Source organism: Mesoplodon mirus (assembly GCF_964341445.2).
Source record: "Mesoplodon mirus genome assembly, chromosome: 8".
In the NCBI taxonomy this organism is placed as follows: Eukaryota; Metazoa; Chordata; class Mammalia; order Artiodactyla; family Ziphiidae; genus Mesoplodon; species Mesoplodon mirus.
The window spans coordinates 52462189-52488969 of NC_138984.1; the positions used below are offsets into that span (position 1 = coordinate 52462189).

The 26781-nt window shown below is 44.8% G+C and overlaps 1 protein-coding gene and 1 long non-coding RNA gene across 2 annotated transcripts in view; one reads left to right on the plus strand and one right to left on the minus strand.

The window, feature by feature from the left end:
• The window catches only part of TMEM163 (transmembrane protein 163), a gene marked incomplete at its 5' end in the record, with an annotated part of 251711 nt that extends 242757 nt beyond the window's left edge, over positions 1-8954 (minus strand). Inside the window, 2 exons of the mRNA XM_082631364.1 lie at positions 2760-2879; positions 8753-8954. Of these exons, the coding sequence (XP_082487490.1) occupies positions 2760-2879; positions 8753-8954 (322 nt within the window). The remainder of the gene's footprint in view (positions 1-2759; positions 2880-8752) is intronic.
• LOC309809885 overlaps positions 1-20707 on the plus strand; it is a 216095-nt gene extending 195388 nt beyond the window's left edge. Inside the window, exon 2 of the long non-coding RNA XR_014294904.1 lies at positions 20456-20707. This is a non-coding gene — a long non-coding RNA (uncharacterized lncRNA). The remainder of the gene's footprint in view (positions 1-20455) is intronic.
• The last annotated feature ends 6074 nt before the right edge of the window (positions 20708-26781 follow it).

Consider the following 26781-nt stretch of genomic DNA (forward strand, 5'->3'; position numbering starts at 1 on the left):
CTACTGATTTTCTCTCCCTTCAAAACTATGAAAAGGATTGAGCGAAGGCCTGTCAGCATGTAAACAATGCCTTAAATTTTTTTAAATATTTCATATTACAAAATAAACTTAGGAAACTAAAGAGTAAAACCAGCAGCGCTAACAACACAGCCACAGGCCACCTCAAGGGCCTAAAATACGAAACACAGACAGGTGCACATACACTGAAGCTACTCTGTAGTTAAAGTGGGAAAAAATATAGTTTATCTTCTACATGTTTTGGTTTCACTGGGCCAGAACAAGTTGAAAGCAACTTGGGAACAAACTGAATGTACCATAGAAAGCAACAAAGATCATATCATGTACATGTCAATGCCAACATTTTATAGGCAAGAACTTACAGGAGTTAAATTGTTTGCTTGCCATAAAAAAGTGGTAAGATCGTTCTGAAAAGAAACAGAACGCTTCTCACAAAGCAATATTCGAATTCCACATGCATTATGCAACAGTCTTTTCCTATTATAAGAAATGGAACAAAGTTTTTATGATAACTCAACTGATCAGGCATAATACGGGAAACCAAAATTTCCTCCAAATTTGTTCTTATTCTGAGATTAAAGACATCAAATGTAGGATTCTTCTCCCAAAGGAAAGACTTGTTCAATATTTCTTCACATTCAGGTCCTCATTCAAACACCCACATTATAGAGTCGTTAACATCTCTATCAGGCACACAGCTGCGCATCTGAGTAACTATTATTCTGTTTATAAATCACCTCTCCCTTCCTGGCATTCCTCTTCTTTCCATATATAAATTATGGTGTCAGATTCGGATCCCACCACCAGCCACCACGACCAAATTATCCTGCAGGGACATCAATCGGGCTCCAGGGACATCAATCAGGCTCGTTATTCTTGTTTCAGCATTTAAAAAAAAAAAAAAAAAAAGGAGGAGCAGGAGCTATTTTCAGGAATCAGAATTCCTCTTTTTTTTAAACATCTTTATTGGAGTGTAATTGCTTTACAATGTTGTGTTAGTTTCTGCTGTATAACAAAGTAAATTAGCTATATGTATACATACATCCCCATATCTCCTCCCTCTTGCGTCTCCCTCCCTCCCACCCTCCCTATCCCACCCCTCTAGGTGGTCACAAAGCACCGAGCTGATCTCCCTGTGCTATGCGGCTGCTTCCCACTAGCTATCTATTTTACGTTTGGTAGTGTATATATGTCCATGCCACTCTCTCACTTCGTCCCAGCTTACCCTTCCCAGAATTCTTCTTGATCAGATTTCTGGCTCACTGGTAAATGTTTCTACCCTGAAATGCATTATCCTTGGCTGCTAAATATGTGGCTTTAAGAAAACAAAAAACAAGGCTTCCCTGGTGGCGCAGTGGTTGAGAATCTGCCTGCCAGTGCAGGGGACACGGGTTCGAGCCCTGGTCTGGGAAGATCCCACGTGCCGCGGAGCAACTGGGCCTGTGAGCCACAATTACTGAGCCTGCGCATCTGGAGCCTGTGCTCCGCAATGGGAGAGGCCGCGATAGCGAGAGGCCCGCACACCGCGATGAAGAGTGGCCCCCGCTTGCCACAACTAGAGAAAGCCCACACACAGAAACGAAGACCCAACACAGCCATAAATAAATAATAAATTAATTAATTAAAATTGCAACCTCCCTTTAAAAAAAAAAGGAATCAGAAAAAAAAATTTAAAAACAAAACAAAACAAAAAGCCAAGACATGGTACAGTGTTTCCAATATAAATTGCTTCCAGGAATATATGCTGAGTTTTGCAGGGAGCACTTGGTCAAATTCTAATATTCCCTCTTGGGAGCCAACACCAACTTCCAGCAGCAGCTCTAACCGTGCAGAATGGAATTTCAAACACACACAGGGCAGCATCTTCCGCGGACACAGCCCTTTCTTCTCCTACTCTGTGGGGTGCCACATGAGACACCTCGTACGATACTTATCACTTAGAATATAGATCTTTCTGTTAAAGTCATAAATTAATCACGAAATGCACAAAATACATTCTTTTCCCTAACATTAAAGAAAATAAATAAATAACACTGTGGTTTCCAGCAAGGTTGAGCTGAAGCTCAATGTCACTGCTTAAGCTTGTGAATCACTGCACGATTAATAAGAATAAACACCACACATACATCTCTATAGGCTGCAAATGTTAGCAGAGAAAACGCATGTCATGGGGCTTCCTAACACGGAAACAGGATCATCCATGGGCAGAAAGTGTCCAGCTGTCTTAGTTCTTCTTGATTATAATAAATATTTTTGTTTCCGTGGCCACTGAAAACTTGAGAAAGGACCCTCCCATTCTCCTTTCATTAAAATGTACGGATGATTTTATTCTAAACCTTACGCAGATATAATCGGGGGAAAGATTGCACTCATCTGGTGGCATGAAGCTCAAAATACGAATCTCAAGGACGTATATTTGTCACATGTCAGCCCAGGCTGAAGGCATCCACCAAGAGAATATTTTCACTATTCAGCTGGCAGCCAGAATCTACTGCCACGAACCCGCATACTGATGAGAGCCAAAGCTCCCAGTCCCGTTCTCTATTTCTTCTTCCTAACCACCTCTTGCCTCTGCAGAGGAGAGAAGCCATTTTGCTAAAGCAACCTGACTATGCAACCACTGAAAAAAATTTACTCATCAATGATAGTCAGCTAAAAGCAAAAGCACATCCCACAGGAGTCAGAGAATAAAACAGGCAACACCAGCACATACATCGATCAGCAAGACTCCAGATACTCACTAAAGGCAGCCACCGCCAGGGCCAGTGTGACAATAATGGAGAACCAGGAGACCCACAACGCCTTCTTTCTGTAGTTCTGGGCTTCGTGGGGTTTTAGCCGAGTGCTGCTTTCTAGTAAGCCTGACAAAAACAAGGAGGAAAGGAAGTTAGGCATTTCCTTATTAAGAAACCCACAACTAGAGCTATTCTTTCTTAGCCAAGGATTGCAAACTGACAGCCCGCGGGCCAAGATGTGGGGTTTTTCAATTGAAATATAGTTGATTTACAACACTGTGTTAGTTTCAGGTGTACGGCAAAGTGATTCAGTTATCCAAGAGGTGTTTTAACATTTAGGAGAGTCACATAGAAATCAAGCTTTCTGGTCTCTCTTGAAAGATCTTGGGCTCTGGCAATATATGGCTCGTGTTCCCAAGGGTAATGGCAGCTGTCTTCTTTCTAAAGTACCCTACCACCCCCTGACCTGACATATGACCCCAGCCATCCCCCTCCCCTGTGGCTCACTGGCTCACATAGGTGCTGCTCCTTCTAACGAGACTTTTTCTTTAGAAAAATAGCACAAGTAGGGGCTTCCCTGGTGGCGCAGTGGTTGAGAGTCCGCCTGCCGATGCAGGGGACACGGGTTCGTGCCCTGGTCTGGGAGGATCCCACATGCCGCGGAGCAGCTGGGCCCGTGAGCCATGGCTGCTGAGCCTGTGCGTCCAGAGCCTGTGCTCCGCAACGGGAGAGGCCACAACAGAGAGAGGCCCGCGTACCGCAAAAAAACAAAACAAAACAACAACAAAAAAAGAAAAATAGCACAAGTAGCCCACATCTGGTTGGGCATGTGGGCTCCTCAGCGTGGCACTGATTTGCATTGCTCCATCAGCATGGCCCTAACTGGCGGACCGGGTTTTGGGGTTGTGGAATACAAATGCCCCCACGCCTCCCCTCAACAGTTAACAGAAGGAGGGCCATTTCTCTTTAACCACAACCAACAGCCACCAGGCGTAAATGACATGCCACGTTTTCTTCCCTCCTCTTTCTGCTCTATAGTATCTATTCCTGTGTATCAGTCAAATGTCAAAAAATTCTCACAATGTTGCAGCGAGGTAAACCTGCTAAAACTGGAGGTCGCTTCCCAGGTGGGTCACGTGTAAGAAAGGTTTGATTTCGTCTCCTATGCTTTCAACATTGAGAGTCCTCAACAGCAACAGAAATTCAGGACGACTCTGAGGCAATGCCCAAGCTTCAGCTTGAAGACTAAAACATCTTCAGCACGATCTTGATTTATGTTTTTTCTTCTCCTTTGTAAAGAGATCATATGCGGCATCTCTTAGCTGCATGAAGAACCAAACTCTCAGCCCGGCATTCTACATAAACAGGACAACATCTCTGGCCAAACAACCCATAATATACCTTTCAGAGGTGGAGCAGCCTCATCACAACAGCTCCAAATGATGAAGAAATTGGCAGTCAGACCTTAAGCACCCGCCTGTAAAATAAGGCACAGTGTGCAACAAATCTCACCTAAGCATTGTGGAAAAGGCATCTTCCCGTTAGACTGACTGGGTACCACATTAAGCCTCTGGTTGCCAAAAACTGCATCCTGTTCAAAAATTATAACAAGGACCCTGTTAAAACTTCCCAATTCCATTAACTACCCAGATTCAAGCACCCTGAAGAGGGCCTAAATAAAGAGGAAATGTGGAGAAGCCTGCTTACTGAGTCCAGTGTACAGCCACAGATTTTTTTAAAAATAAATTTATTTTATTTTTTATTTTATTTTTGGCTGTGTTGGGTCTTCGTTGCTGTGTGTGGGCTTTCTCTAGTTGTGGTGAGTGGGGGCTACTCTTCGTTGCGCTGCGCAGGCTTCTTATTGCAGTGGCTTCTCTTGTTGTAGAGCATGGGCTCTAGGCGCACGGGCTTCAGTAGTTGTGACACGTGGGCTCAGTAGTTGTGGCTCGCAGGCTCTAGAGCGCAGGCTCAGTAGTTGTGGCACACAAGCTTAGTTGCTCCACGGCATGTGGGATCTTCCCGGACCAGGGTTCGAACCCATGTCCCCTGCATTGGCAGGCGGATTCTCAACCACTGTGCCACCAGGGAAAGCCCCACAGATTTTTTAATCATTGAAACCTGTAGACTTATTTACAACCAAAAGGTAGATGAATTTGCAAAAGGTAGGTAATAAACTCCATCTCCATCACCTCACTGTAAAAATCTCCCCAGACCTTCCTTTAAAAATGCACTTGGACGGAAAAAAGAAAGACCTTCTCTCTTATCAAATTGTGCCCTGGGTACAAGTGATTTCAAACTGTCCCTTTGTCTGCTTCCCTAGCTGCTGAAAAACACCCCATTCTAATTTTCAACTGTGATCACCCTTGACTCCAGTTAAAGCCACAACCCAGAATAAGCAGGTCCCAGGGACTCCCGATAATTTATTTCCCTTTGCCCAAATGATATGGAAATCTTTCTTTCATCCTGGCCAATTGATTTTCAAGAGAAGTGAAGCTGTAACATTTAAGTACTGACTCAAATAAGCAGTTCATTTGCTGGGTACTTTGACAGCAACCATCTTGAGAGGTAATCCCCTGGGGGTAAAAAACGAGGTTTCTTCTAGATGTAGATTTAATTTTCTAAGAGAAACAACAAGGATCTGAGTTTTCAATTCCAACACATGATATTTATTTTCCCTACCAAGGCCAGCTGTTTCCAACAATATGACTGGAGCTGACGGCACAGACCAATCATGTGCCTCACCCCAGAGAGGGCCAGCACTCTCCTTGGAGGGAGTCTGGGATGCCAGCTCACCTGGGCTGCACTGCCCTGCTAAGGTGGCAGCTGAATCCTCTGATCAGCAGGACTGGTAGTTCCCCCCCAGATCCGACCCTGTATGTGCTTCCTCAAAGGAAGTGGGGTATAATGACCTATGAGGACCCAGCTCATAAATGAATGGTCCGCACACAGGTGCCACTACCTCCGCCCCGTGTTAGCTGCACGCACACGTGCAAGCCACAGAGATGTGCTGAGAATTCCTGAAGCGTTCAGGAAGCTGTGTGTCAAAGGTAGAAGAAAAGCAGCACAGCCTACAGAAGCCAAGGCAGGCCTCAGATTTGCACACAGGGCTGGATCCTTCCTATCCATAGTTGGCCTCCACATTGAAATTTTTAATCTCACTTGAATTTCACCTACTTGTAATTTGGGCCTGGCAATAGTAAGCATAAGGGTTGTATTAATGAAGGACTGATACCTTATTTGGGGTGGAGGAGATGCAAATATATGCAGGGAGATTGAAGCCATCAGTCATTTCCATGCTAGTATGAATTAGTTCCAATTGCTTTCTCCTAAGAGTTAGTCCTGCTTGGATTCTCTGAAGAAAGGGGTATATTCATTAGATGGGGAGGTAGTAGGAAATGCTGAAGCATGTAACACTCTAGGGCCCTAAGGCTTGGGACAGAATGATGGGAAAACACCTGTGGGGAGAAGAGTGGGTATTAAAAGGTGGGGCGTGGAAATGCGTAAGACAAACTTGGCCTATCTTTTGTTTTAGTCCCTAAAGGTCTTGGACCACAAACCTCTTGCTCCCTGAACTACAAGGCTCAGTAACTGCAGTGTCATTTGGCTGACAATATGAGCTCATTAGGGTTCTGGGAACCAACCCACATCACTTCTAAGGAAAAAATACCTCTCAAGTCTCCAAACACTAGATTTGTATAAAGCAAGCCTTTGATCAAAGTTAAATGGAGCCTGTCACAGGGTCCTGATAGCTCAGAAGGAATTTAGGGCAAGAGAGAAGGCCAAGTATAGGTACAAATCCAGGTGTCCACCCACCACAAACACACATACTCATTGGTAGGTATTTAGGCCTCGAAGAAAGCAAGCCAGGCATGATGTAGAGATACACATCAGGCAACTGCTGAGGCCTCCTCCTCCCCAAATCCTCTCACCATTAGGAAAAAGGTAGCAGCAATGGAACAGTTCCCAAGGGATACAAAAAAATCGATATTGGAAAAATGCAGCCCCGTTAATAAAAAATAACACAAACCCCAAATATTATAAGAAACCTCCCTAGGTAAGCTTCTGATTTATTTAATAAAAATGACTCATTCAGCATTAACTCTTTGCTGCCAGGAATGGGTCAAACAGAAGAATGAATGTCACACTGACTTTCAGCTTTCAATGCCACATGGCGCTGGGTTCCTTGGGGGACAGGGTTCATCTTAACAGAGAGGCAGTGTGTGACATGCAGTGCTTTCACACAGTGACAGTTTATGAACAGTGAATACTTTCATGCTATAACATAATGGAAAATGAAATTCAGTTGACCAGTGAAAAATAACCTTAAGAATAAATTCAGAAGGGCTTTTTACACTTGAACATGAGCTACAAAATGGCACTAAATAGTAACTGGCCCTAGCACTTTTTTCCCTCCTATCATGAGGTGGGGAGAAATAGGCCAGCTTTTACAGATGACCTGCAATGCTACAAAAATAAGCCCAGCCCAGAGTTCGGTCTTTCTTCAATGCAAAAATTTTTAATGCTACAACATTAGTTATAGTGGGAAAGGTAATTAACACGAGCTACACTAAAAATAAGAGGTTTTGCTGGGTGCTTGTGATGTCACCCATCATCAGCTCGAAAATGATAATCGAGTTAGGTGAAAACAGGAGGAGAAACTGCAACATAGGCGCGGAACTCGTTGCACCTGGAGGGGTTCCAGTTCTCACCCGAGCATCCCTGCCGATTCTCTGGGAATTGCCGTTTGCATGCTTCACATGCTACAGTTTAAAATTTCTAAGACGAAAGAGATCGTGCATCCGAACACTAAACCGGAATAAAAATGTACAGGAGATACTAAGAATAGGACAGAAACCTGCGAAGACTGAAATATACAAATCCGCCGCAGCCAACAAATAAGGCTTCCAAGAACAGGGGGTGGAAGTGGCGACGAGCCGGCTCCCCGTGAAGGGCCGGCTGTCAGAATCCCGTTTCGGCCACTAACCGGGTTTAGGAAAGCCACCGAGTCTTTCTGAGGGGGCCGATTTGGATTTCGATTCAGCAAGAAGCAGAGAAGGTATAGACGTGGCTACGATGAGGGCTCCCTCTGAGCCAAAAGGAAACGAGAGAGGGAGAAAAAGAGGAATGTAGAGAGACACAGGAATGAATAGGGTAGTCTCTCCCATTTCTTATGGGCAACTCAAAGGGGGCATCAGCTGTCGGTCAGAGGGTCGGGTTTGGCCTCCCCGGAAAGGGACGTTTGCGGGCTTCCAGGCCAGTGTCTTGGGAAGGATTCTGAAGGGGCTAGGGATGGGCGCTCCGGGAACCATCAGGTTCTAGTGGCATCCATCCAGGATTGGTGGCCCAAATCCAAGTGTCCCAGGCCTCTCCCCCCACCGGCAGACAGCGGGGCAGTGACCCACCGTAAACTGGGTGGGTAAATGAGTCGGGAGTCACCCGACTCCTGTTCGCCGGGGCGGTCGCCGAGGGACTCCTCGAGGCTAAATCCGCAGAGGGAAGTTCTCCCGGGGAGCCGGAGGGGGCCGGGGAAGGAGGATGCACCGAGCTCAGGACCCTCCCAACTGAGCGGGACCCGCAATCCCCGGGAGCGCTCGGCTCCGAAAGCAAAGAAAAAAAAAAATCACACACACACAGAGACACACACACACGCCTCCCGCAAACTTTTCCAGTGGGCGCCGGAGGGACCAGGGCTGGCCGAGAGGAGGACGCGGGCCCCGGCGGGGTCGCCCAAGAGGCAGCACGGTTCGCGGGTTCCGGCGAAGGCTCCGCGGCCCCGGCGGCGCCGGCCGAGGGAGGTGGGGCTGCCGCCCTCTGCTCTCCGCGCTTTCGCGGGAAGTCCCGGCTCCGCGCCCCCGCGCGCGCCGAGGCGCCGAGCCCCGCGCCCGGCCCCACCCGCCAGCGGGGAGAGGCGGGCCCGGAGCAGCGGCTCCTCAACGCGCCCGCCCGGCGGGAGGAAGGGGCCGGGCCGGGGGAAGGGACCCGGGGCGGCGCGCGCTCACCTCGATCCTCCAGCCCGTCGCTGAACTGGCCGCTCTCGCTGATCCGCAGCTGCCGCTCCTCCTCGGGCTGCAGCGGCTCGTGCGCGGGGGAGCTCAGCGGGCCCGGGCCGGGGGCGGCGGCCAAGGGCGCGTGGACCCGGGGCGGTGGCGGGACGGCAGGGCCCGGGGGGCTGCGGCGCTCGCTGCCCGCGGCCGGCTCCATGGCGCGGGGCGGCGACGACGAGCGCGGCGGGGACTCGAGTCAGAAGTGCGAGGCGCAGCGGCTGGGAACAGGCGGAGGGACGCACCGACCGCGCGGAGAGGGAGGGCGGGCGCCGCGGAGTGGAGGTGCGGTGGTGGCAGGGGGCGGGGGGTGCGGGCGCGGCGCGGCTCGCGTGGCGGGCGGCAGAGCCTGAAGCCCAGTAGTCGGCGCCGCGCTCCGCCCCCGGGGCAGGTGCGTGCGGCAGGGACCCGCCCCGAGGCCCGGGCGCCGGAGCCGGCGCTCCAAGGCCGGCGGGAAGGGAGGGATGCGGCCGGGCCTGATACCCGGAGGCTCGGCGGTGTGGGAGGACGACTGGGAGAGCCGTGACTAGCAGGCGGCCGGGGCAGGGCCTGGTGAGGGTGTGACGAGAGACCTGCCCCACTCGTGCCGCGGGATGGTGACCAGAGGAGACCGCCCCCTCCCCCGACCCCGGACCCCACTCCTTTACCGTCCGAGAAGCCTGAGGCCGCGCTTGAGTAGAAAAGCCATCAGCGCCCTAATTTGGCATCTTTCTCCTCTGGAGTCGCACAGGCTTCAGAGACTATGGAGGGTCTCCTGCCTGGGCTGCCATCCTCACCGCCCATCCCAGGAAAACGAGGTTCACCTGCCCCCAAGCCCATCCGTGTCAGGCCTTCTTCTAGGAGCTTCGATTGCCTTCCAGCACCAACTTAAGGGGACCGGGTATCTTAGGACCACAGGGCGTTCTAGAAGATGTTTGGACCCCACCCCGCCCTCCTTGCGACTGCCCCTAGGCCTTGGTCCCAGCCGGTCCCCCACCAGCTCTCTACTTCCCCTCTGAGTAGCCGAGTCTTGCCCGTACTTCAGGCCTCCGATGGAAGCCTCCCTCCTACAAGAAGCCCTCCCCTGGCTTTCTTGGCGCGACCAACTGTCCCCACCTCTGAACACGCGGAGCTCGTCCCTTTGCGCCGTCGGGCTCATCTCCGCAGCGAGGCGGCGAATTCGTCCACTCCGGGACCCACGCCCGGCGGTGTAGTTCGGAAAGGTGCCCAGGGGGGATCGGCCATTTGTCAGATTCAACTAGAATGTAATAGCAACATCCAAATTCACGAACCTAGATTTCACCTTCCTATGTATAATCAGTCTTCAGATTTAATGAGTTCTCTAAAATGCCAATTCCTCGTTTAAAGCCTGCCTACTGTGGGGAACGGCACCCTGTTTTCTGAAGAGTAACCACTTTCCTTTCTCATTCTCGCTTTGCCTGCGATGGAAATCGGAGCGGGATTTAAATGCCTTTGTCGTGCAGTAGAAACAGCACTAGCACTGGGAAGAGGGTCTCATTTTATTTTGTTGCTGTTGTAGGGTTGGAATGAGAATATCTGAGTTGACCTTGGCCAGCTCACGTTACCTTTTGGGCCACTCATCTAACTACAAACGGAAAGTTGGGACTAGGGCGTTTCAAAGGCCCCTTCTTGCTAGGAAGGGAGGGAGGAAAGGAAGGGGAAAAAAGCAAAGAAAAACGCTATGATTCTTTGGACAAAAAAAACAACGAAAATTTTTACCCACTGGTCTTGCTTCTTTCTTCTGAGGTAGACAGACTTCGGGTATTTGCAGATACCCCAACATACACACCTCTGTTACTCTCTCCCACCCAGACTGTTTTCCTCCAGGTTTTCGCATTTAATCCGTCAATTGCTCTCAAACATAAGAATCACCTGGGGAGTTTACAAACAAAAATACCCAGGACTCACCTGCTGCTAGAGATTCTAATATCACAGGTGATAATGTGGGTATTTTTTAAAGCTCCCTTCCCATTCTTTTTCTTTTTTTTTTAACGTTTTTATTGGAGTATATTGCTTTACAACGGTGTGTTAGTCCCTCCCCATTCTTAAATCATCCGGGGAAGCTTTTTTTTTTAATTTATTTAAATGTTGATTCCTTGTTCTTTGAGATTCTGATTCAGTAAATCTGGGATCTGGCAGAGAATCTTCATTTGAATAACACACACATTCTGATATAGATTGATTGCTCTAGGACCACCTTTGAGATTCTCACTACCTAACTACCCTCCACAATCTGAACTTTTCTCTCTCTCCTCTCTCTATTCCTCTCACACAAGCACCCAAGGTCTGTGTTCTCTCAAAGGATAAAGTATTATTGTTCTTTCCTCTGGTTCCTCAGTTGGTTCTCTAGGCCATCACATCGCAACTGTGAATGTGCAGTTGAACACCTGGGATTCTTGTTAAAATGCAGGTTCTAACTCTGTGGGTCTAGGGTAAAAGCTAAGATTTCTAACAAACCTCCAGGCGCTGCTGATGCCGCTAGTCTGAAGACCGCGCTCTGAGAAGTAAGGGTCTAGGAGTTATTTATTATTCATGGGATAAATATATTTTCCTTCGAGTACCAGCTGCCCTGGCTCAATAAGACAATCTTGTCTCCTCCAGAAAGATTTCTCTGACTCCAGCTCTCCCCGGGCTCTCCTTTTTGTGAGCTGTGTTTAATAATTCACTCCTTATTTCATGTTGGAGGCAGGGAATGTGGTGCTTGCCTGATTCCCATCTTCACTCACCCGCATCTGCCTGGGGGAACACAGTGTTCCCCCAAACAATCTCTGCTGATTGACTGGGAGATAATATTATATTACATTCTGGAGGACGTACTGTGTGCTAGGCACCTTGCTAAGTGTTTTTTACGTGCATTGTCTCCATCCCTTAACTACTGCTATCCTCATTTGACAAAGGAAGAAATCAAGGCAAGTCCCCTGTTAAGGCGTCTAGCACCTCAGCCCACAGCAGTACCGCCCCCTAGGGGGCGTTTTGGAAATTTGCATGTGCTTTGATTTGTTCTTACAATGATGAGAAGGGGGCAGTGACATTTAACGGGAGATGCAGGAGGACGCAGGAAGTGCCTCCAGGGCAGGATTTTGCAGCACAGGGGTTGTTTGTGTGTCGGACTGGACATTTGGGGCAGTTAAAATGTGCTTCTAATTACATTAGAACTTCAACTCTCTTTTCCATATAGACAAAATATTTTTTACACCATTTGAGTACACACTGGATTTTCTGTAAATGCAACTACTGCATAAATCTAAGCAAAATTGTACTTTGTTCATCGTTTTGGAAAATCAAGACAGTGACACCAGTTCCACTCATGGCAATCAATACATCAGCACCTGTCAAATGTATAACTGTCACAGGCCCAGTAATTCCAAATGTGTATATGAGTATTTTTTATTTACTCTTACTTCAAAATGTCAAAAATAAAGAAAAAGTGTCAGTAATATTCCAGAGTCTTGTCTTATTGCTCTTGAATGTGGGGTACAAGTATCTGACTATTTTATGATTTCTGATGCAGATCTGAGCTTATAAAAGCAACTACATATTAAATATTTATTGTCTTACTCCTCCTTCATTATATCAATAGTTAGGTCATTATACTGATGTTTAAACTATGTGTGTAGGGACTAACTATGCATTCTATTTCATGATCACAATAGTGAATAGTACCAAATAACTTACAGTAATATAATAATTGTTATGACAAGGGAGCCTTAACTGTCACAGCCAAGAGGAGCCTAGGGAGACATGACAACTAAATGTAAAATATCCTGGATGGGATGCTGGAACAGAAAAAGAACATTAGGTTAAACTTTAAAACATCTGAACAATTGGGGCCTTAGTAATAATAATGTATTAATTATAATTCATTAATTGAAGCAATGTACCATACTAACATAAGATGTCAATAATAGGGGAAACTGGGTGCAGGGTACATTGCAACTTTCTATACTATCTTCTCAATTTTTCTGCAATCTAAAACTGTATGAAAAAATAAAGTCTATTTTTTTTTTCGCGGGCCTCTCACTGTTGTGGCCTCTCCCGTTGCGGCGCACAGGCTCCGGACGCGCAGGCTCAGCGGCCATGGCTCACGGGCCCAGCCACTCCACAGCATGTGGGATCTTTCCGGACCGGGGCACGAACCCGCGTCCCCTGCATCGGCAGGCGGACTCTCAACCACTGCGCCACCAGGGAAGCCCAAGTCTACTTTTAAAAAAGTAAAATTAAGTGGGGGAGATGGGAAGACTTGAGTAGAGGTAGACATCCTAACCTTAAATTTTGCCCATTGCAGAAGAGAAACCATGGAAAGCCAAAGTACATGGGGTCCTTAATAATACTTTAAAGTTACTTGGAAACTTTAATATGGTCATCAGGAGTACAATGTTCATGAATAATGGTTAGAAAGAATATGACATAGAATTAAACTGAGTCACAATTTTAAGCCTATTCCACTGGCTTTTACTGGAACTTGTTAGTATATTTAAGGATTTAGGAACTTTTGTGAAATCTCAAATTCTTAAATCAGGGGGCGTCCACCAGGACACTTTAGAACGTCACATTTGGGTAAGAGCACATGAACATGTAACCTGACTATTGAAATACCACAAATTGAGTGGTGTCTTTTTTTTTTTGCTATTTATTCCCTTTTACATCTTCGGTATAGGCATGCCTTCTTTTATTGTGCTTTGCTTTACTATACTTTGCAGATTGCATTTTTTAACAAATTGAAGGTTTGAGGCAACCCCACATAAAGCAAGTCTATTGACATCATTTTTCCAAAAGCATTTGCTCACTATGTGTCTCACATTTTGGTAATTCTCACGATATTTCAAACTTTTTAAATTATCATTATATTTGTTATGATCTGTGGTCAGTGATCTTTGATGTTACTATTGTAATTGTTTTGGGGCTCCACAAACCGTGCCCATATAAGATGGTGAACTTAATCGATAAATATTGTGTGTGTACTGACTGCTCCACCACCAGCCGTTAGGCCAGTTAATAACCCTACATTGGGGGGCTTCCCTGGTGGCACAGCGGTTGAGAGTCTGCCTGCCGATGCAGGGGACACGGGTTCGTGCCCCGGTCTGGGAGGATCCCGCATGCCGCAGAGAGACTGGGCCCGTGAGCCAAAATTGCTGAGCCTGCGCGTCTGGAGCCTGTGCTCCGCAACGGGAGAGGCCGCGATAGTGAGAGGACCGCGCACCGCGATGAAGAGTGGCCCCCGCTCGCCACAGCTGGGGAGGGCCCTCGCGCAGGAACGAAGACCCAACACAGCCAAAAATAAATAAATAAACAAAGACATCATACAAAATGATGATAAAATTATTTTTAAAAAATAAATAAAAAAAATAAACAAACAAACAAAAAATAACCCTACATTGGAAAAATAAATAAATAACCCTACATTGGCATCTAAGTGTTCAGGTAAAAGGAAGATTCACACCTCTCTCACTTTAAGGCAAAAACTAGAAGTGACTAAGCTTAGTGAGGAAGGCACGTCAAAAGCTGAGATAGGACTTCCGGGTAAGATGGCAGAAGAGTAAGACGCGGAGATCACCTTCCTCCCCACGGATACACCAGAAATACAGCTACACGTGGAACAACTCCTACAGAACACCTACTGAACGCTGGCAGAAGACCCCAGACCTCCCAAAAGGCTCGCCCCACACTCCGTGCCCCTCCCTCCCGCCCGGCCTGAGTGAGCCAGAATCCCCAAAGAGGCTGCTCCTTTAACACTGTCCTGCCTGAGCGAAGAACAGACGCCCTCAGGCGACCTACACGCAGAGGCGGGGCCAAATCCAAAGCTGAGACCCAGGAGCTGTGAGAACAAAGAAGAGAAAGGGAAACCTCTCCCAGCAGCCTCAGAAGCAGCGGATTAAAGCTCCACAATCAACTTGATGTACCCTGCATCTGTGGAATACATGAATAGACAACACATCATCCCAAATTGAGGAGCCAGGAGTCAGTGCTGTGCCTCTGAGGTGGGAGAGCCAACTTCAGGACACTGGTCCACAAGAGACCTCCCAGCTCCACATAATATCAAACGGCAAAAATCTTCCAGAGATCTCCATCTCAACACCAGCACCCAGCTTCACTCAACGACCAACAAGCTACAGTGCTGGACACCCTAAGCCAAACAACTAGCAAGACAGGAACACAACGCCACCCATTAGCAGAGAGGTGGCCTAAACTCATAAAAAGTCTGCAGACACCCCAAAACACACCACCAGACGTGGACCTGCCCACCAGAAAGACAAGATCCAGCCTCATCCACCAGAACACAGGCACTAGTCCCCTCCACCAGGAAGCCTACACAACCCACTAAACCAACCTTAGCCACTGGGGACAGACACCAAAAACAACGGGAACTACGAACCTGCAGCCTGCAAAAAGGAGACCCCAAACACAGTAACATAAGCAAAATGAGAAGACAGAAAAACACACAGCAGGAGAAGGAGCAAGATAAAAACCCACCAGATCTAACAAATGAAGAGGTAATAGGCAGTCTACCTGAAAAAGAATTCAGAATAATGATGGTAAAGATGATCCAAGATTCTATTTCCCAGATCCAAAATCTTGGAAATAGAATAGACAAAATGCAAGAAACAGTTAACAAGGACCTAGAAGAACTAAAGATGAATCAAGCATCGATTAAAAACACAATGCATGAAATAAAAAATACTCTAGATGGGATCAATAGCAGAATAACTGAGGCAGAAGAACGGATAAGTGAGGTGGAAGATAAAATAGTGGAAATAACTGCTGCAGAGCAAAATAAAGAAAAAAGAATGAAACGAACAGAGGACAGTCTCAGAGACCTCTGGGACAACATTAAACGCACCAACATTCGAATTATAGGGGTTCCAGAAGAAGAAGAGAAAAAGAAAGGGACTGAGAAAATATTTGAAGAGATTATAGTTGAAAACTTCCCTAATATGGGAAAGGAAATACTTAATCAAGTCCAGGAGGCACAGAGAGTCCCATACAGAATAAATCCAAGGAGAAATACGCCAAGACACATATTAATCAAACTGTCAAAAATTAAACACAAAGAAATCATATTAAAAGCAGCAAGGCAAAAACAACAAATAACACACAAGGGAATCCCCATCAGGATAACAGCTGATCTCTCAGCAGAAACTCTACAAGCCAGAAGGGAGTGGCAGGACATAATTAAAGTGATGAAGGAGAAAAACCTGCAACCAAGATTACTCTACCCAGCAAGGATCTCATTCAGATTTGATGGAGAAATTAAAACGTTTACAGACAAGCAAAAGCTGAGAGAGTTCAGCACCACCAAACCAGCTTTACAACAAATGCTAAAGGAACTTCTCTAGGCAAGAAACACAACAGAAGGAAAATACCTACAATAACGAACCCAAAACAATTAAGAAAATGGGAACAGGAACATACATATCAATAATTACCTTAAATGTAAATGGACTAAATGCTCCCACCAAAAGACACAGAGTGGCTGAATGGATACAAAAACAAGACCCATATATATGCTGTCTACAAGAGACCCACTTCAGACCTAGAGACACATACAGACTGAAAGTAAGGGGATGGAAAAAGATATTCCATGCAAATGGAAACCAAAAGAAAGCTGGAGTCGCAATTCTCATATCAGACAAAATAGACTTTAAAATAAAGACTACTAGAAGAGACAAAGAAGGACACTACATAATGATCAAGGGATCGATCCAAGAAGAAGATATAACAATTGTAAATATTTATGCACCCAACATAGGAGCACCTCAATACATAAGGCAAATACTAACAGCCATAAAAGGAGAAATTGACAGTAACACACTCATAGTAGGGGACTTTAACACCCCACTTTCACCAATGGACAGATCATCCAAAATGAAAATAAATAAGGAAACACAAGCTTTAAATGATACATTAAACAAGATGGACTTAACTGATATTTATAGGACATTCCATCCAAAAACAACAGAATACACATTTTTCTCAAGAGCTCATGGAACATTCTCCAGGATAGATCATATCTTGGGTCACAAATCAAGCCTTGGTAAATTTAAGAAAATTGAAATTGTATCAAGTATCTTTTCCGACCACAATGCTATGAGACTAGATATCAATTACAGGAAAATATCTGTAAAAAATACAAACACATGGAGGCTAAACAATACACTACTTAATAACGAAGTGATCACTGAAGAAATCAAAGAGGAAATTAAAAAATACCTAGAAACAAATGACAATGGAGACACGACGACCCAAAACCTATGGGATGCAGCAAAAGCAGTTCTAAGAGGGAAGTTTATAGCAATACAATCCCACCTTAAGAAACAGGAAACATCTCGAATAAACAACCTAACCTTACACCTAAAGCAATTAGAGAAAGAAGAACAAAAACATCCCAAAGTTAGCAGAAGGAAAGAAATCATAAAAATCAGATCAGAAATAAATGAAAAAGAAATGAAGGAAACGATAGCAAAGATCAATAAAACTAAAAGCTGGTTCTTTGAGAAGATAAACAAAATTGATAAACCATTAGCCAGACTCATCAAGAAAAAAAGGGAGAAGACTCAAATCAATAGAATTAGAAATGAAAAAGGAGAAGTAACAACTGACACTGCAGAAATACAAAAGATCATGAGAGATTACTATAAGCAACTCTATGCCAATAAAATGGACAACCTGGAAGAAATGGACAAATTCTTAGAAATGCACAACCTGCCAAGACTGAATCAGGAAGAAATAGAAAATATGAATAGACCAATCACAAGCACTGAAATTGAAACTGTGATAAAAAATCTTCCAACAAACAAAAGCCCAGGACCAGATGGCTTCACAGGCGAATTCTATCAAGCATTTAGAGAAGAGCTAACACCTATCCTTCTCAAACTCTTCCAAAATATAGCAGAGGGAGGAACACTCCCAAACTCATTCTACGAGGCCACCATCACCTTGATACCAAAACCAGACAAGGATGTCACAAAGAAAGAAAACTACAGGCCAATATCACTGATGAACATAGATGCAAAAATCCTCAACAAAATACTAGCAAACAGAATCCAACAGCACATTAAAAGGATCATACACCATGATCAAGTGGGGTTTATTCCAGGAATGCAAGGATTCTTCAATATACGCAAATCAATCAACGTAATACACCATATTAACAAATTGAAGGAGAAAAACCATATGATCATCTCAATCGATGCAGAGAAAGCTTTCGACAAAATTCAACACCCATTTATGATAAAAACCCTGCAGAAAGTAGGCATAGAGGGAACTTTCCTCAACATAATAAAGGCCATATATGACAAACCCACAGCCAGCATCGTCCTCAATGGTGAAAAACTGAAACCATTTCCACTAAGATCAGGAACAAGACAAGGTTGCCCACTCTCACCACTCTTATTCAACATAGTTTTGGAAGTTTTAGCCACAGCAATCAGAGAAGAAAAGGAAATAAAAGGAATCCAAATCGGAAAAGAAGAAGTAAAGCTGTCACTGTTTGCAGATGACATGATACTATACATAGAGAATCCTAAAGATGCTACCAGAAAACTACTAGAGTTAATCAATGAATTTGGTCAAGTTGCAGGATACAAAATTAATGCACAGAAATCTCTGGCATTCCTATATACTAATGATGAAAAATCTGAAAGTGAAATCAAGGAAACACTCCCATTTACCATTGCAACAAAAAGAATAAAATATCTAGGAATAAACCTACCTAAGGAGACAAAAGACCTGTATGCAGAAAATTATAAGACACTGATGAAAGAAATTAAAGATGATACAAATAGATGGAGAGATGTACCATGTTCTTGGATTGGAAGAATCAACATTGTGAAAATGACTCTACTACCCAAAGCAATCTACAGATTCAATGCAATCCCTATCAAACTACCACTGGCATTTTTCACAGAACTAGAACAAAAAATTTCACAATTTGTATGGAAACACAAAAGACCCCGAATAGCCAAAGCAATCTTGAGAACGAAAAATGGAGCTGGAGGAATCAGGCTCCCTGACTTCAGACTATACTACAAAGCTACAGTAATCAAGACAGTATGGTACTGGCACAAAAACAGAAAGATAGATCAATGGAACAGGATAGAAAGCCCAGAGTTAAACCCACGGACATATGGTCACCTTATCTTTGATAAAGGAGGCAGGACTGTACAGTGGAGAAAGGACAGTCTCTTCAATAAGTGGTGCTGGGAAAACTGGATAGGGACATGTAAAAGTATGAGATTCGATCACTCCCTAACACCATACACAAAAATAAGCTCAAAATGGATTAAAGACCTAAATGTAAGGCCAGACACTATCAAACTCTTAGAGGAAAACATAGGCAGAACACTCTATGACATAAATCAGAGCAAGATCCTTTTTGACCCACCTCCTAGAGAAATGGAAATAAAGACAAAAATAAACACATGGGACCTAATGAAACTTAAAAGCTTTTGCACAGCAAAGGAAACCATAAACAAGACCAAAAGACAACCCTCAGAATGGGAGAAAATATTTGCAAATGAAGCAACTGACAAAGGATTAATCTCCAAAATTTATAAACAGCTCATGCAGCTCAATAACAAAAAAACAAACAACCCAATCCAAAAATGGGCAGAAGACCTAAATAGACATTTCTCCACAGAAGATATACAGACTGCCAACAAACACATGAAAGGATGCTCAACATCTTTACTCATTAGAGAAATGCAAATCAAAACTACAATGAGATATCATCTCACACCAGTCAGAATGGCCATCATCAAAAAATCTAGACACAATAAATGCTGGAGAGGGTGTGGAAAAAAGGGAACACTCTTGCACTGCTGGTGGGAATGTGAATTGGTACAGCCGCTATGGAGAACGGTATGGAGGTTCCTTAAAAAACTACAAATAGAACTACCATATGACCCAGCAATCCCACTACTGGGCATATACCCCGAGAAAACCATAATTCAAAAAGAGACATGTACCAAAATGTTCATAGCAGCCCTATTTACAATAGCCCGGAGATGGAAACAACCTAAGTGTCCATCATCGGATGAATGGATAAAGAAGATGTGGCACATATATACAATGGAATATTACTCAGCCATAAAAAGAAATGAAATTGAGCTATTTGTAATGAGGTGGATAGACCTAGAGTCTGTCATACAGAGTGAAGTAAGTCAGAAAGAGAAAGACAAATACTGTATGCTAACACATATATATGGAATTAAAAAAAAAAAATGTCATGAAGAACCTAGGGGTAAAACGGGAATAAAGACACAGACCTACTAGAGAATGGACTTGAGGATATGGGGAGGGGGAAGGGCAAGCTGTGACAAAGTGAAAGAGCGGCATGGACATATATACACTACCAAACGTGAGGTAGATAGCTAGTGGGAAGCAGCCGCATAGCACAGGGAGATCAGCTTGGTGCTTTGTGACCGCCTGGAGGGGTGGGATAGGGAGGGTGGGAGGGAGACGCAAAAGGGAGGGGATATGGAAACATATGTATATGTATAACTGATTAAATTTGTTATAAGGCAAAAAATTTAAAAAAAAATAAAAAATAAAATGAAAAAAAAAAAAAAAAAAAAGCTGAGATAGGCCTCTTGCCCTAAATAGTTAGCCTTGTTGCGAATGAAAAGGAAAAGTTCTTGAAGGAGCTTAACAGTGTTACTCCAGTGAACACATGAATGATAAGAAAGCAAAACAGGGGCTTCCCTGGTGGCGCAGTGGTTGAGAGTCCGCCTGCCGATGCAGGGGACATGGGTTCGTGCCCCGCTCGGTGAAGATCCCACATGCCATGGAGAGGCTGGGCCCGTGAGCCATGGCCACTGAGCCTGTGCGTCCGGAGCCTGTGCTCTGCAACGGGAGAGGCCACAACAGTGAGAGGCCCGTGTACCACAAAAAAAAAAAAAAAAAAAGAAAGCAAAACAGCCTTACTGCTGATATGAAAAAGTTTTAGTGGTCTGGATAGAAAATCAAACCAAACACAACATTCCCTTAAGCCAAAGCCCCATCCAGAACAAGGCCCTAACTCTCTTCAGTGCAGTGAAGGTTGAGAGAGATGAGGAAGCTACATAAGAAAAGTTTGAAGCCAGCAAAGGATGGTTCATGATGTTTAAGAAAAGAAACCATCTCCATAATATAAAAGTACAAGGTGAAGCAGCAAGTGCTGAAGCTGCAACCAGTTATCCAGAAGACTAGCTAAAATAAGTAATGAAGGTGGCTACACTAAATAACAGATGTTCATTGTAGATGAAACAGCCTCCTACTGGAAGAAGATACCATCTAGGACTTCCATAGCTAGAGAGGAGAAGTCAATGCCTGGCCTCAAAGCTTCAAAAACAGGCGGACTCTTGTTAGGGGCCAATGCAGCTGGTGACTTTAAACTGAAGCCGATGCTCATTCACCATTCTGAAAATCCTAGGGCCCTTAACAATTATGCTAAATCTACTCTGTCTGTGCTCTATAAATGGAACAACAAAGCCTGGATGACAGCACATCTGTTTACAACATGGTTTACTGAATATTTTAAGCCCACTGTTGATATCTACTGCTCAGAAAAAAAGATTCCTCTCAAGATATTACTGCTCATTGACAATACACCTGGTCACCCAAGAGCCCTGATGGAGAGGTACAATGCAATTCATGTTGCTTTCATGCCTGCTAACACAACATCCATTCTGTAACGCATGGATCAGTGGGTAATTTCAAATTTCAAGCCTTATTATTTCAGAAATACATTTCGTAAGGCTATAGCTGCCATAGACAGTGATTCCTCTGATGGATCTGGGCAAAGTCAATTGAAAACCTTCTGGAAAGGATTCACCATTCTAGATGCCATTAATAACATTTGTGATTTATGAGAAGAGGTCAAAATATCAACATCGATAGGAGCTTGGAAGAAGTCAATTCCAACCCTCAAGGATGGCTTGGAGGGGTTCAAGACTTCAGTGGCGGAAGCAACTGCAGATGTAGTAGAAACAGCAAGAGAACTAGAAGTGGAGACCAAAGATGTGACAGAATTGCTGAAACCTCATGATAAAACTTTAATGGATGAAGATTTGCTTCTTTTGGATGAGCAAAGAAGTGGAATGGAATCTACTCCTGGTGAAGATATTAAGAAAATTGTTGACAACAAAAGTTTTGAATATGACATCAACTTAGTTGATAAAGCAGCAGCAGGGTTTGAGAGGACTGACTCCAATTTTGAAAGAAGTTCTACTGGGGGTAAAATGCTATCCAATAGCATTTCATGCTACAGAGAAATCATTCGTGAAAGGAAGAGTCAATCTGTGCAGTAAACCTCACTGTTGTCTTATTTTAAGAAACTGCTACAGCGACCCCAGCCTTCAGCAAACATCACCCTGATCAGTCAGCAGCCATCAACATCAAGGCAAGATGCTCCACCAGCAAAAAGATTACGACACGCTAAAGGCTCAGATGACAACTAGAACTTTTTAGCAATAAGGTATTTTTTGAGATATGTACATTGCTTTTTAGACATAATGCTATTGCACCTTAGACTACAGTATAGTGTAAGCATAACTTTTTTTTTTTTTTTTGCAGTACGCGGGCCTCTCACTGCTGAGAATTGTGGGACTCACTTTATTATGACATTCACTTTATTGCAGTGGTCTGGAACCGAACCTGCAGTATCTCCAAGGTAGGCGTATAAATGTCTCCAGATCCCTAATCCTAGGAATATATGCAAGAAAGAGAAGAAAGGACAAGAAGCCCAAAGAAACAAAGCAGGCAGTAAGAGCCTCAGCAGGAATAAAAGTCCGCAGTTACCTCTGGTAGAGCCACCTGCTAAGGGTCATGAGTTCTAAGGATGCTGCATGTAAGAGTCCTCTTAGTCCTCACAACCCTATGAAGCAGGTATTATCAGTATCTCCATCTTAGGGATAGAGAAACTGAAGCACAGGTTAAGTACCATTGCTAATGAACCCATGAGTGGAGCTCCCTGAGCCTTGCTCTTAACCAATACACTGCATGGATGCTACAGAAGAATCTAAAGATGACCAAGAGCTTGGCTTCTGCACCTGACTTCCCATGTTGGATTGCACACTAAAGTATACTTGTCTTGCTTGGTTACATGGGTGGACTTTGGAAAACCAAATAAAAACATATTGTCATCTTTTGCAAGTCTTGAAGAAACGTCAGAGACACTTAGAGCTAGCTAGTGCACCTTTGAAGGAGTGAACCCCAGGCCTGGGGCTGGGTAAGGAGCTGTCCCATGATGGGGTGTCAAAACGGGCTGCCAAAGTCAACCCAGAATGGCAGGAAGGGCCCTAAGACCTTTCCTTGGAAAGTGGGAAGTATGTGTGTGCATACATGCCTGCTGGTGGGAGTGTTACATTATAAACTCCCTTTACCATAAAAAAAATTTGTAAATGAGGGCGTGACTATGGAACATTTAGAGAAATACCATATTAGTGATAAGCATTAGTAAGAGGCTTTGTGTGCAAAATACCATCATACAAGACATACCAAAAGAATCGTTCAGTGCCATCTCTGCTTTTAAGAGACTTAAGGATGGTGTAGTTCTGCGTCCCAGCCTTTGCCATGTGCTCTCCAGCAGCGCGTCTCAGCTCTACCTGCATGTTACAATCACCAGGGCTAGGGTGACCGACTTGTCCTGATTTGCTGAGGTGAGGGTGTTCCTGATTTTAGCACTGAAAGTTCTAAATCCTGAAAAAAAAAATCTCAGTCCCATGAAAATTGGGATGCTTGTTAGAATCCTGATGCCCAAACCAACTCCCTGATCAATTGCAGCGGAATCCCCAAGTGTTTTTGGAAGACCCCCCAGGTGATTCCAATGTGCAGCCAAGCTTGAGAAAGCACTGCTCCGGGACAGTTCTCCTCAACTTGGAATGTGCACAAGAACCACCTGGGGATCTTATAAGATGCAGATTCCAATTCAGTAGGCCTGGTGTGGGGTGCAATTTTCTGCATTTCTAACCAGCTCCCAGGTGATGCCAGTGCTGGTATTCGGCCCACCCTCTGAGTGGCAAAGGTCTGGAATGCACGAGCAGTAGGTTTGGTTTCTACTTCGAAAGAATCTACAACATAGTCAGGATGGGGAGAAATATGGGGACAAAATTGACAAAGGGGAGAAATCAAATAAGCAAAATGTAAGTAATTAGTAATGCAATACAGAGAGGGAGCAGGATAGGGCACACTACTCTCTGGGACCCCTCAGTGCGCAACACACACAGTGGGCATTCAACACAGAGGAAAGGGCAATCTGGAACAGCTTCCTGAGGGTGAGTGCTAACAGTGATTTGCAGTTACGGGGGGGAGCATCCCAGGACAGGGCAATGATGGGCATGAAGATTCTGTGATCAAATTAGTCAAAACTTGGCAGAAATGACAAGATCCACAATTCTCTCTATATAATGCTTACCTAGGGGAAGAAGGGAATTGGGATGGGAATGGGATGGGGATGGGGCATGTTAAAAGAGGCTTCTGGAGTGACTGGAGAAGTTCTAGTTTTTGACCTGGGGAGCACTTGTTTTATAACAATTCGTTAAGCCATACAGTTGATTTGTGTGGTCTGCAATGTCTGTGTTTTATTTTGCAATAAAATATTTATAAAAAGTCTATCCAGAAGAACCATCTATATTGTGAGGGATAGATGACATTGTGGCTAAAACAGTTTTTACTGAACCCAGGCAGAGGTTGCCAGGGGACACTGAGCAGGACTAACGAGTCATCTCGGCTCAATGGGCTGTCAAAGACAGGGAGGAGTAGGGCTTAAAAAGAATGCACTACAAAAAAAAAAAAAAATCAATCAACGGCTTCCCTGGTGGCACAGTGGTTGAGAGTCCGCCTGCCGATGCAGGGGACACGGGTTCGTGCCCCAGTCCGGGAAGATCCCACATGCCGTGGAGCGGCTGGGCCCGTGAGCCATGGCCGCTGAGCCTGTGCGTCTGGAGCCTGTGCTCTGCAACGGGAGAGGCCATAACAGTGAGAGGCCCGCGTACCACAGGAAAAAAAAAAAAAGAAGAATGCACTACAGTGGTTAAGAACCCTCCTGCCAATGCAGGGGACACGGGTTCGAGCCCAGGTCAGGGAAGATCCCACATGCCGCGGAGCAAATAAGCCCATGTGCCACAACTACTGAGCCTGCACTCTAAAGCCCACGAGCCACAACTACTGAGCCCACGTGCCACAACTACCGATGGCCGTGCGCCTACAGCCCGTGCTCCGCAACAAGAGAAGCCACTGCAATAAGAAGCCCGCGCACCGCAACGAAGAGTAGTCCCCGCTTGCCGCAACTAGAGAAAGCCCACGAGCAGCAACGAAGACCCAACGCAGCCAAAAATAAATAAATAAATTTACATTTAAAAAAAAGAATGCACTACATTTGGTAGTGTAGGGAGGGTGGGAGGGAGGGAGACGCAAGAGGGAAGAGGTATGGGAACATATGTATATGTATAACTGATTCACTTTGTTATAAACGCACCATTGTAAAGCTATTATACTCCAATAAAGATGTTAAAAAAAAAAAGAATGCAGTACAGAGTTAGCTGAATCTGATATGGGAAAATGGAGTCATATAAACTCAAAAAAACTGTTGCATTTGCCCCTGCTCATGTAAAAAAAAGTTTATGGCATCTACTCTCCCCTGATTCTCCTCCCACCTCCCCAGAGCCCTCAGAGCCCTAAATCCAACTCCATCTCCACCTGAGTAACCCTCCCAAACTCAATCTGTCCCTAAGCAAAACACATTATATTTCACCCCCAAACCTGCGCATCTTCAGTCTCCCTTTATTGGAGAATTACAGCTCCATCCACTGTCATCTCGTGCCAGGATCCTAGAAATACCTCCTCCTGACTTCACTCTTTCTCACCCCTACAAGCAGCAGGTGATTGTTGACTGACCTCTGTTGATTCCACCTTCTTGACATCCCTTATATCATCCCCACCTTTTCAACCAGGCTCCTATTGTTTTATTTGCAAACCTCCACCAACTTTTGCCTGGACTGCTGCAGTGGTCTCCTGGCCAGTCTGTCTTCCTCTTGTCCAGCTCCCTCCATCCTCTTTTCTAGCTCTTTTTCCAAGAAGTCACTCTGACCATGTTGCTCCTCTGTTTGCTATTGTTTATAGAATAAAGGCTTTAAAAATCTGTTAGGTTGGTAGGGAAAGCCCTCTTCATCTATGTCCCGATGTCCTTCTCTTCTACTGAAATGACCCTCCCCATTCCTCCAGCCCCTATCTCTCCAACTGGGCAAAATCTCTTTTGTTCCCCAAACTTGCCTGGATAATTCATTCACACCTCTGTGCTTTTGCCTTTGCTATTCCCTCTTCCTGGAATAACCTTCTAGACTCTCCCTTAATCCCAGCCAAATGCTGGCACATCCAGTACCTTCTGTTCTTTCAAGAGTTCCATTCTCTGAAAGTCTTTCCTAATACACCCACCAGGTATAACTTCTGTTATAGCCCGAATCACACTTTATTTCTCTAATTTTGTTTATATACAGACTTATTTCTGCCTGATGTGAAATGTCTCAAGGCAAGAACGCAGTTTATTTATCCTAGTGTTTCAGGCATTTACCACAATGCATGCAGAGAGTTTAAAAAAAAAAGTGTTGAAGGAATAAATGAATTAACTCAGCTATACCCATATCAAGCCTTAGATAACTGAGTTGACCAGATAGATCATTTATGACTAATTTCATAGCCAGCTACTGAAGCAGTACCAAGAAATTACACCTCCCTCATAGCCCCTCCCTCAGTGGGAAGAGAAAGAGAAATCCATGTTCTAGCTTTTAAACTACTAAAATGGGAGAACTTTCATGGGGGAAAAAAATGCATAAATTGTACTGTCCCTTTAAAGATGGCAGACACCCCCTCCCACCCATCGCTCAATGGCAGATGCTGTTGAGATTACATGGTTTTAAACGTGACAGACCCTCATCCCAAAAGCCCACACTGTTTTTATGTATTGGGTTGGCCAAAAAGTTCATTCGGGTTTTTCCATAGGATGTTATGGAAAA